General features: G+C 37.4%; 1 protein-coding gene across 4 annotated transcripts in view; it reads left to right on the top strand.

Moving 5' to 3' along the window:
• ERLIN1 (ER lipid raft associated 1) overlaps positions 1 to 12200 on the top strand; it is a 41187-nt gene that overhangs the window by 11196 nt on the left and 17791 nt on the right. For 2 of the 4 annotated variants that reach the window (XM_082854912.1, XM_082854914.1), the window contains exons 6-8: positions 585 to 749; positions 3001 to 3074; positions 10825 to 10883. In XM_082854912.1, the coding sequence (XP_082711038.1) occupies positions 585 to 749; positions 3001 to 3074; positions 10825 to 10883 (298 nt within the window). The remainder of the gene's footprint in view (positions 1 to 584; positions 750 to 3000; positions 3075 to 10824; positions 10884 to 12200) is intronic. The other 2 variants (XM_082854913.1, XM_082854915.1) reach the window with 1 other exon arrangement.

Genomic DNA, 12200 nt, shown 5'->3' on the forward strand with positions numbered 1-12200 from the left:
AATTCTGTTTCTCAGTTTCATATTATGCAAAATAAGGAGATTTTTTTTGTGAGAATTAAGTGATAATGTATATAAATTGCCTGATATAAAGTCTGGCCCAGAAATGTTAGCTTCTTTCCTTTCTAGCCAGTCATTTTTTTTTTTTAACAGCCTTTAAAAACTGCCTTTTTGAAAACGGTCTTTTGGAGCTGTCTCCTTCTTTCATTCCCACTGTTCCTCAATTAGTTCAGGCCCTCTTTACCTCTTAGCTAAACTTTTACCTTGCAGTAATTGCTTTACAGTTCCCCTGCCTCTGATTTATATGCCTCACAATTCATTTTCATTCTGCTGCCAAAGTACAGATCTGATTGTGTCATGCCCTTGCTCAATTTTTGACGGTTCCTTATTACCTCCAAGATAATATATACTCTCCTTAGTATGGAATATGAAGTTTGCCCATTAGAATTGCAAATGCAGTAATATCTGGAGAATAAGGCACAAGGAACACATCAAGGCTTGGAGTTGTGTTTCATGTTTTCACTATTTCATTGGCACCTTTCCTCATGTATATTTTATCACTGTAACTTTTACCTTGGCTGAATTAGAGGATACACGGGTGAACATGGATAGTACCTCTCTTTCAGTGTTTGATATAGTGAGGAACTACACTGCAGATTATGACAAGACCTTAATCTTCAATAAAATCCACCATGAACTGAACCAGTTTTGCAGTGCCCACACGCTTCAAGAAGTTTACATTGAATTGTTTGGTAAGTGTCTCATTTGTTTTAAATATATAAATAACCAATTAGAAATCTTGTTCAACTTGTCTGTGAATGCTATAATAATATTAGTAAGCATTATGCTATTTGAGCATTTCTTCTGAATTTATAATAGAGCAATTGTCTTTAAAATATTCTTTATCTTAAGTTTAAAATTGCTTAAATTTGCTTAAAATTGCTTAAATTAAGCAAATAGTTATGCAAACAAGATATTTTAAGAATGATAACAATTTTCTGAAATACAAAGTATGTAACTTGGTAGAGATTGGAAAAAGATCATTTGTTACAAACTAAGTTCTTTTTTTTAAATTAATTAATTAATTTTAGTTTTGGTTGCGCTGGGTCTTCGTTGCTGCACATGGACTTTCTCTAGTTGCAGTGAGCAGGGGCTACTCTTCATTGCGGTGCGCGGACTTCTCATTGCGGTGGCTTCTCTTGTTATGGAGCACAGGCTCTAGGCATGCGGGCTTCAGTAGTTGCAGCACCCAGGTTCAGTAGTTGTGGCCCGCGGGCCCTGGAGCACGTGGGCTTCGGTAGTTGTGGCATGTGAGCTCAGTAGTTGTGGCACACAGACTTAGTTGCTCCGCGGCATGTGGGATCTTCCCGGACCAGGGCTCGAACCCATGTCCCCTGCATTAGCAGGTGGATTCTTAACCACTGTGCCACCAGGGAAGTCCCAGACTATATTCTGTTTTTACTATGATAATTTACTGAAAATTAGCTTTGTTGCTAGTTTAATAGATAATTTGGAGAAATTAAGAACCTGTGTCTTGGAGTTTCCCAAGACCCACCCCCACGTTTGATGATTTGCTAGGAAGACTGACAGGACTCAGTATAATCATACAGCTAAGATGTACTACAGCAAAAGGGTACAAAGCGGAAGGAAAAGGCACTTGGGTGAAGTCTGAAGGAAATCAGGCACAAGCTTTCAAGAGTCTTCTCCCAGTGGAGTCATGCAGGATACACTTAAATTACTCCAGCATTGAATTGTAACAATACACGTGAGATGTTGCCTGCTGGAGAAGCTCATTAGAGACTCTACACAGGATTTTTACTGTGGGCTGGTCATGTAGGTACCTTCTGCCTAGCATATACCAATATTCCAGATTCCCAGAAGGAAAGTAGATGTTCAGCATAAAACACATTGTTTGAATAAACAATTTAGGCACAGTGAGTCATTGTTATCAGTTCTGGGGATAGAGGGAATGCTCTCCGAATCCATGACCCCAGGTGACAGCCAGAGGCCAAATTGCAAACAGGCCTTTATAAGGATAGTAGTTTCAGGCTTGCTGTGTTGACTCTCTTCTGTACAAGTTGCTTTTCATTTGTGGTAGGGAAAGCTCTGACCAGGGATTGGGGTGCTGCTATTGGCTGCTCACTTCTCCCTCCTGGAATTACTGAATTTCTTAGAGGCAGGCATAGGGATGGTTAATCAATTTAGAAATCTATCAATTGATTCCTCATTGATGATTGAGAACTATTGACGTGGTGTTTGAGAAAACTGGTCTGTCCTTAATTGTCACATCACTGGTTATTTAATAATGTGGAAGGTACTGTTGAGGTGGATAGAAAATTCATGAGTTACAAAGCCAAGTGAAGTGACATCTTTATTGTCCATTCTTGTGTGCTTCAAGGACCTTCCTATGAGCCTTTCCCCCACCCTCTCTGTTTTTAAATCCAAAATAATTGGCAGAGGTCCCTGGAAATGAAATTTAGTTATTTGGGAATTTGGATAAAGATTGACTGAAGATGAAAATTTGTTTTTTTAGAGAATCAGGACACATATTAAGTAACGACAATGAATTAAGATATTAGAAACCTAGATTCTCCATTTATTTGATAAACTTCAAGTAGCTGGTTGTCATCTTTCCTTAATTTCTTTGTTCGGTAATTCCTCACAAGTTTTCCTCACACAAAAGGAAAACTCTCTGTCTCTCTCTGTCTCTCTCTCTGTCTCTCTGTCTCCCTCTCTCCCTCTCTCTCTCTCTCTCTCTCTCTCTCTCTCTCTCTCTCTCTATATATATATATATATATATATATATATATATACATATATATATATATATATATATATATACATATTTGTTTTCATATGTGTGTGAAATGGTTTAAGCTCTATAAAAGAATAGTACCATGGAAACTTTAGGTCTAATTATGATTGTTTTTTTTAAATGTTAATACAATGTAAGGAAATTTTTTTGAGTGTAATGAGAGCTGTTGTTCTTGGCTTCAAAAACAGATCAAATAGACGAAAACCTCAAGCAAGCTCTGCAGAAAGATTTAAATGTCATGGCCCCAGGCCTCACCATACAGGTAAGCCCTTCTCCTAGAGAAATTCTTTGCGAATTTTGAGAGCTTTGTATTTAATTGTCCTTTCATCAGACTGTTTATTCAGCAGTTATTTAATTGTAGTGCTAGGGTGATTTACAGAATATCTTTCTCAGTTATGGGTGGCATTTTTTTCTGAACTCTTAGAGGGAACAGATAAGCTGAGGCTCTTGCAAGGAAATAAAATCCATATACAGCTATGTATGCGTGTGACATTATTAAGATACAGTAATGGTTTGGCTTCCCTGGTGGTGCAGTGGTTGAGAGTACGCCTGCCGATGCAGGGGACGCGGGTTCGTTCCTCGGTCCGGGAGGATCCCACATGCTGCGGAGTGGCTGGGCCCGTGAGTCATGGCTGCTGGGAGAGGCCACAACAGTGAGAGGCCCACGTACCACAAAAAAAAAAAAAAAAAAGATACAGTAATGGTTATAAATCAGTTTAAGACTAATCCTTGCCCTCAGTAAGATTATGAAAAAGAATTTCACGTATAAAATTTGGGTAATAATTCTAGACAAAGTATTAATTGACAGATGAATTGATGGGATGATTATTGCTCTCAGAGTTTAACGAACATTTCAGGAGAATCTGCCTGGAAATGACTGATTGAGTTGAGATTTTATTGATAGGTAGGTCTGGAAGAATTAATACGATTTATAAGGTGGAAAAGAGTAAGGAAGATATTTCAGGTGGGTGGAAAGACCTGAGTAAAAGCAAGGTAGCAGAAGAATTTAGTGGTGGTGTGGTGGTGGCAGTGGCATTGGGAAATAGAATGGTGAGAATAACTGCTTTTTTGGGGTATTTTTTCAGATTGGGTTGAAATCCACTAGTAGGTTCTAAAATCAATTTTAGTGGGTCATGACCAGCATTTTAAATAAGATGGAATTGAATAGGAAAAGAAACCCGAGCACGTGGCATGTAGTAAGTTAAAGTATCAGTCTGTGAGGCTTTTGTTTGTTTTACATAAGTGTGTGGGGTAGGTGTTGATATTGGGTGTGACTGTAAGATGCCTTTTCTACTCTAGTCATGGTCAGTAACATTAGAACGCAGTGGCTTTGGATCTGGATTACCTGAGAAGTGGTAATGTGGCTTCTCTAATGTCCTTTCTTAGTTTCTAGATTGCACTGCTTCTGAGAAGTGTGCATTCACTGTGGGTGATCGTATGCGATCTCATAAACGAGTCTGGAAAACTTCTGAAGGTTTTCCCCTGTCCTCCATCTTGCCATTATCTCTGCCAGGTGCCTGAGGGGGAACTGCCAAAGTTAAGGGTTCTTTTGAAATGTCCCAGAGCTAACTTTGTAAAACTCTCTTGGTTGCCTGGAGCAGCTTTTCAATTTTGAAGATAATGTGAATGCCACAGATTCCTAGATTCTGCTCAGGTCGTTACTTGGAGATCTAGCTCATTCTTCTAAACAGCCCCCTAGAGTTCCTTGCCTTATATTACATAACCATTTCCCTACTGTTTCCAATTTTTTGCTATTAATAAACAATAGTGTAGTGAATATTCCTGACACATCTCCTTGTATGTACACTTTATCTTTCAAAGTGGCTGTATAAATCTACATTCTTTTTTTTAATATTTATTTATTTATTTGGTTGCACCAGTTCTTAGTTGCAGCACGTGGGCTCCTTAGTTGCGGCATGCGAACTCTTGGCTGCGGCATGCATGTGGGATCTAGTTCCCTGACCAGGTACAAACCCAGGCCCCCTGCATTGGGAGCGTGGAGTCTTATCCACTGCGCCACCAGGGAAGTCCCTAAATCTACATTCTTACCAGCAGTATATGTGAATACTTGTTTCTCCATGACCTCATCAGCATGTGAAGCAATCAGACATGCTGATTTTTGCTGTATGGATAGATGTGAAGTTATCTGTCTCCTTGATTTGCATTTCCTTAGTTGTTAATGAGGTTGAGCATCTTTTTGTTTATTTTTTGGTCCATTGGTACTCATCTGTCAATTGCCTATTCATATTCTTTGCCCATTTTTCTATTGAAATGTTTTTCTTACTGATTTGTAGTAGTACCTTGTATATTATCGATATTTTTATACACACGCATGTTATATGTGTTGTAAAAATAATCAGATATTAGGAAAAAGATGAATAACAAAGTGAAATTCAACAGTAATCTTACTATGCAGAGATAACATAGTTCGTTGTATCTTTCCAGACTCTTCTTAATACAGAGGAACATATGTTTATAGTTATAAATAATGTTGAACTAAAATGGAATCATACCATAGCTTTTTTCACCAGCAATATATGTAAGCAGCTTTTCAAGTTAAAAGTAAGATTTGCTGCATCATCACTTTTAATGTTTTTATTTAATCCCTGTTGGCTTCCAGTTTTTACTGTTATGTGCATGTTATGACCAAGCTTATACATACATCTTTTAAAATTCTTCCCTTAAGATAAGTTCTTAAGCGTAGGATTGATGCCTTGTTTGGGAGCTTTTTTATATACATTGCCAAATTGCCTTTCAGAAAAATTTTAGTAGCTTATACTCTCATCAGCAGTGTTGATGAGCTGTTGTTTTCTATACATTTGATTGTGTGATTGTACTCAAATAATTAACAGATGCATACCTGCTCTCTAAATCCTTTTGGAAAAAATGAATCTGCCATTGTGTATTAATTATTGAGGTTGAATGCCCTAGGATGTTTATTGGCCCTCTGTATTTGATTTGTGAATTGTGTTTGCTCATTTTTTGGTTGTTTTTATGTGTTTTTCTCATTAACTTAAATAAACTGTTTTTGATATGTTAATTATTGCAACTCTTCTTTAAATGCATAGTAAACATTTTCTCCTAGTTTTTTTCTTTGTCATTTAACATTTCTTTTCCCCTTGACAATTCTGAAGTTTAATTTTAGTATTTTTAGCAGTAATTTTAGTATTTTTTTCTTTATGGGATTTTGCTGTGCTACTATGCTTTTAAGAGCCTTTCACCAACTTTAAAATATAGAAATTTAAATAAAATCAGAAATTACAACATTTTCTTTACTTTTACAGTTTTATTTTTAGATTTAAAATTTTAATTCATCTGGAATCCATTTCGATTTCATTTGTGAGGTTGGGCTCCAACCTGCCCCTCCCCCAATTTATTAGCAACAGCAATTACTGAATAATTTATGCCCCTTTCTCCTCTTTGTTTGAAATGCCATCATATTATTTGCTAAATTCCGTTATATAGTAAAGTCCTTTCTGAACTTTGTTGTGTTCCATTGATTTTTCTATTTCCTATTCTTTCATTAGTTATTGAGCCCTTGGTCTTTTCCTATCAAATCTACTTCTCTCCTGTTTTTTCCCTCTTGTTAGTAAATGGCTCCTTCTTACCCTCAGGCCAGTCTAGAGGTATGGGAGGCGTCTTTGAGAACCCTCTAGCCCTTAACATCTAATCAGTCCCGTATCCTGCTGATTCTACCAAATCCATCTAAAACATCTTCACTGCCACCTCCTTAGACCAAGTACTATTTCTTGCCTGGACTTCTGCAGTAGTCTTCTATCCTGTTTTCTCACTTTCACTTGTCCACATCATTTTCTGCATGGCAGAAAGAAGGATCTTTTAAACTTACCTATATTTATTTGTTGGGTTTTTTTGTTTTGTTTTGTTTTGTTTTGCGGTACGTGGGCCTCTCACTGTTGTGGCCTCTCCCGTTGCGGAGCACAGGCTCCCGACGTGCAGGCTCAGCGGCCATGGCTCACGGGCCCAGCCGCTCCGCCGCCTGTGGGATCTTCCCGGACCAGGGCACGAACCCGTGTCCCCTGCATCGGCAGGTGGACTCTCAACCACTGTGCCACCAGGGAAGCCCTGTAGTTTTTATAAACGTTATTGAATGAAAAAATGTCACTTTCTTGTTTTTAAACTGATAGATCAAGATCTCCATTTTTTTTGGTTGATTTATTCTTCTTATAAAATAGTTTCTTATGATAGTTGGAATGCATTTTTAGAACTTAAAGGCTATTTTTCACCATTCCTATTTTTAACATATTACCGTATGGTCATGATAATTCAACTTTTCATTCACTTTTAAAATTTGATAAGATATATTAGCTTTTAAAAAAATAATGGCCTTTGGCAGTACAGTGGTTAAGACTCCGTGCTTCCACTGCACGGGGCACAGGTTTGATCCCTGGTTGGGGAATTATTGGTAAGATACTACATGATGCATGGTGCGGCCAAAAATAATAATAATAATGGCCTTTGATATTTCTGCCAGTTTATTCTACAAGATGAGCTTTCATTATTAGTATTTTCAAGTCATATCAGGTACCTAAATTGGCTTATACATTTAAAAATTAGGAACATAGTCTATGACTTTACTTATAATTGTATTATCATTTTAGTTTCTTTTAGAATTTTTTTTTTTTTTACTATTTTTTAAATTTTTTAATTTATTTTTTGGCTGTGTTGGGTCTTCGTTGCTGCGCGCAGGCTTTCTCTAGTTGTAGCAAGTGCGGGGCTACTCTTCATCATGGTGCGTGGGCTTCTCATTGCGGTGGCTTCTCTTGTTGCAGTAGTTGTGGCGTGTGGGCTCTAGGGCACGCAGGCTTCAGTAGTTGTGGTGCCCAGGCTCAGTAGTTGTGGCTTGCAGGCTCTAGAGCTCAGGCTCAGTAGTTGTGGCACACGGGCTTAGTTGCTCCACGGCATGTGGGATCTTCCTGGACCAGGGCTTGAACCCGTGTCCCCTGCACTGGCAGGTGGATTTTCAGTCACCGTGCCATCAGGGAAGCCCCTCCTTTAGAATTTCTGACCTAGGTGAGAAACCCATATCCCAAGTTAAATTAATATCTATGAATTTAATGAGCTTTAATTCTATTAAATATGTAGCACTTTTTTTTAAGCATTGAGGAATGCAAATGATTCTTGGTGACTTTATTGTATGTCTGCAAGTTTGCTGAATTAACTGTCTCTAGTAATTCTTTTGGTTAATTTCCTTAGATTTGTGAGTGTGTGTGGTAAAAAATACTTAACATGGGATTTACCCTTTTAAAATTTCAAGTATACAATACATTTTTATTGACTATAGGTACAGTGTTGTATAGCAGATCTCTAGAGCTATTTATCTTGCTTGACTAAAACTTTATGAATTTCCCTAGATTTTTTTTAGTTATATAATTATGCCAAAATAAAAATCTTGATTTCCCCCCCAACCTCGTATTTTAATTCTTCACATAACACTAATAACTATCTGAAATTCTCTTGTTCATTTATTTGCTTTTTGTTGTTCTTTATTGCCTTTAAAATTTTGTAGTCCATGAGAGCAGTCTTGCCTTATTCATTGCTCTGTCCACAGTGGTTGGAATAAACAGTACTTGGTACAGACTAGGCACCCAATTAATATTTGTTGTTGAGTGAACCTTCTCTGTAACAATCAGTATTTTCATTTTTCCCTTCTCTGTATTTGTACCCCATTTTTCCTTCTTGAACAACTATGGCAAATTAAAGTGGTGAAAATAAGCATTCTTGATATTTTTTCCTATGTTATTTAAGGCAGTGACTATATATATTAAATGCTGGCTTTTAGTTTAAAATATATGCTTATAATCCACGAGTCAGTTTAACAGACATATTCATTTCATCAGCTTCTTTTTTTCCCTTTCTTTACTCACTGTGTGTGTGTCTGTGTGTGTGTGTATTTTGACCATTGTTTTTGAATATGTTACTATTTTATTTAAATCTCTTATGAAGCAAATTACTCATGGTATCTGTTACAGTAGGTGGTTATATTTCACATATTTGAAAATTATGAGATTTCCCAAGATTGGCAAGCGTGTAGTGTGTTCTTCAGCCTCACACAGCAAGACAGAAGTCTTCAGAAGAAGTCCTATTTCATGCTCTTTTTATAAGACTATAAAGATACATGGCCAGTCTCATAATTAAATGCAATATGACAGTGCTTCCCCCTGAATCATATTGGAAGTCATCTGTATTTCTGGTAGTCACTTGGGAAATCTGGCATCTCTTATAAATTCTGGTTCTGAATTTTTCTTTGTCTTATGGGTATGTCCATGAGTTGTTCTTTATGGCCTCACATGCCTTACCATTAGCATGAAATGACTTTTTTCATTATGGTCCCCAGCTTCTTATTCCATTTCACTCTAATTCTTGTATGTAGTTATTATAATCCTCAAAATTATGTACACATCTGACTTGTCTCTTTTATGTAGGGGAGGCTATGTTGCTTAAAAGTTTTAAAAGCCTTCTTTCATAAGCCCTAAAAAAAGGCTATGTGCTTAAAGGCCTTGTTGCTTAAAAGTTCAGCCAGTTTTCAGAGGGAAAGTAAACGTTTCTACAGATCAGCAAAGTGCTTTGTGTGTGTGTGTAGCAGGGTGGAGGGGTGGTGTAGGATGTTTAACTAGTAAAATCAAACACTTCTGAGAGATCAGGTCCTTGATACGGAAAAGTCAGCCTTCGGAATCTGTATTTCCCAAGCAGATGTAACCCTGTAAGGGCTTATGTGCCCACAGCACAGAAAGCCAAACTCTGATAGTGGGTGTTTGCAGCAAAGTAAGGGTTTTTTTGCGGGGTCCCACAAGGAGAATGGGCAGCTCATGCTCAAAGGGCTCAAACTCCCCAGTGGCTTTCAGGGAAGAGTTTTTAAAGACAGCATTTGGGGTGAGGTTTGCAGGGGGCATGACTTTCTTCATGGTGATGTTCCAGAAATCTTAATCATCAGTCTTCTGGTTCCAGCCAGTTTGGGGTCTCTGTGCTTGTGCTCAGGTAGTCAGCATCCTCCACCTGGGTGAGGGCCTTGGTTACTTCAGAACAAGTCACAGATATGCATTAGGTTGTTACGTATATCCCTTGAGGAGGAACCAGGACTCTGTTTTATAAATGACTGTTTCTTGACTGCTTTTCCTTTGTTTCTGCATTTCCTCACTCCTGAATTAGTAACTGCTTGAGTTTGTTCTTTGGAACTCAGGGAAGGCCTAGGAGACTAAAGCCTTTTTCCAGGGAAGGCCTAGGAGACTAAAGCCTTTTTCTACAAACAAGAAACCGGGAACACAGAGGGGCTTTTGTACGTGGCTCTTGCACCCCAAAATTATCCTGTTTCATAGATAATTATGCCAAAGTACACTATGGTTAGAGAAACAGGGTCTAGTAAACAATGTTTACAGAGATAAGTAGACTTTGTTCTAAGTGAGGTTCTAGGAAGAAAGAATACAAGCTGCTAATTGTTATTTGTTAATTGGTGTTTGTTTTCCCTCAGTGTTGAGCTGTTTATTTGTAGCCAGTACTGAGTGATTGCAGGTTTAGGAAGTGGTAAATTCATTTACTTGTCCACTGTATTAAGTTGCATGTACTGACCTGGGTTTTTGCTTGTTTTTGTTTTTGTTTTTGACTGTTTCCTACTTTATAATTTAAATCTTGAAATTTTGCCTTCCTTCTGTTTCTTTGGTTTGCAGGTTTGGAAAGGAAACACAAGTATCCAACTTAAGAGCTTTGTGAAAGGTCTTTTAAGAGAGAACCTTTTCCCTAAAAATTTATTTCCTCAACAGGTAGAGTGGTTTATCCTATAGCCAGGCATTTTTTAAAGGAAACAAGAAGCAGCTTATTTTGATTTTTTGGGTTGATGGCAGGAACAGTAGATTTTCTAATGGGATCCCTATGTGTGTCAGTAGGCAGCTATGTCAGAGCTGTTTTATTAGTGTCATTTGAGGAGCTGTTTTGTAGAAGATTTAGTTTGACGATTTATTTTTCAAATACACTTTGGCTTTTTTACTTTTATTTTTTAGGCTGTGCGTGTTACAAAACCCAAAATCCCAGAAGCCATAAGAAGAAATTTTGAGTTAATGTGAGTAATATGCATGGGATCCCAATATTTTTATTTAGGGCTGTCTACATTAATTTACCACTCTAGAGGAAAATTATGTTTCAGATATTACACTGGGGAGGGCTATATGTCTATCTTCCATTCTTTAATTCTAGTAATATTACCTAGTCTGGTGTCTTAATTCCCACTAGACTCTTACTAGTTTTCTCTTTATATATGGACATTTCAGGAGCAGCTTCAGTGGCTAAGGATGCAGTTTGCTGTAGAACTGTTGTTGGAAGCCTAAGCAGCTATAATTTGGATGTGAATAATACCTTGAATTAAATATTAATAGAGGAGAGAAAGAGTCCTAGCTGTTAAGGTTAAAGAGAGTGTCTATATTTTGTTACTGTGTTACAAATGGTAAGAATAAACACATTGGTATCAAGTTTGCTTTTCCATTGTATGTGATTATGTATCTAAAATTAAACCTGATCTTTATAATTTGCCTTTGGGGAAACTTTGCCTGGGTTGACTCCTGGTAGTCTTCTCTTCTGTGTGTCCAGGGCTGACTGGGAATGAGAAGTTACTTGCTTGACATGAAATTAGTTTCAAAGTGTTTTAGAAGATTCCTTTCGGGGACTACCTATTGCAGTTGAAATGTCAGTATTCTCATATGACAGGTACTGAAAAGAAGAAACAGAAGTCTTTAGGAAACTTGACAGATATGTTAAGAGGCAAAATATGAAATACTAGAAAACTAACTTTGCAAAAGTCAAGAATACAAAAGACGTATAAATACAGGGGGTCCAAAAAGTACTAATACTACTTCTTTGTAGAGTGTTATACTTCTGAGTTATTATTGTTCCCAAGTCTATATCTTTTATTATGCAAAGTTTTATCTTCCCTTTTTCATTGTAGAAAAGGATTTCTTCTTTTAAAACTGTAAAGCACAGAGTGCTAGGCTGAGTAGATCATGGGTCTGATCCATTTATAGAAGAAAAATAAATTTCGTGAAGGCTCAGCATGTCTTAGGCATTAAATATAATAGCTTCTGGTGATGGAAAGATGAATACTATGTGTTACCTGCCTTCAAATAACTCACAGTATCCAGAATGTCATTTTATGTCTTTTATCAATGTTGGCAGGAGGAAAGGAGAGAGGTGGGGGCGGGTGATGTTTGGGGAAACTATTGGAGTTACTTTACAGGTAATTCTGGATCTTTCCTAATTTTAAACACTTTTGGAATTCTAGAATTAAAGGCTACCTTGGGATAATCCAGTCTAACTTCCCACCTAATAGTGATCTTTTTTTATACCCTTTCTTCCATGTGGTCACCCAGTTGCCACTTGTACGTGC

This window comes from Leucopleurus acutus (genome assembly GCF_964270905.1).
Source record: "Leucopleurus acutus genome assembly, chromosome: 14".
Lineage (NCBI taxonomy): Eukaryota > Metazoa > Chordata > Mammalia > Artiodactyla > Delphinidae > Leucopleurus > Leucopleurus acutus.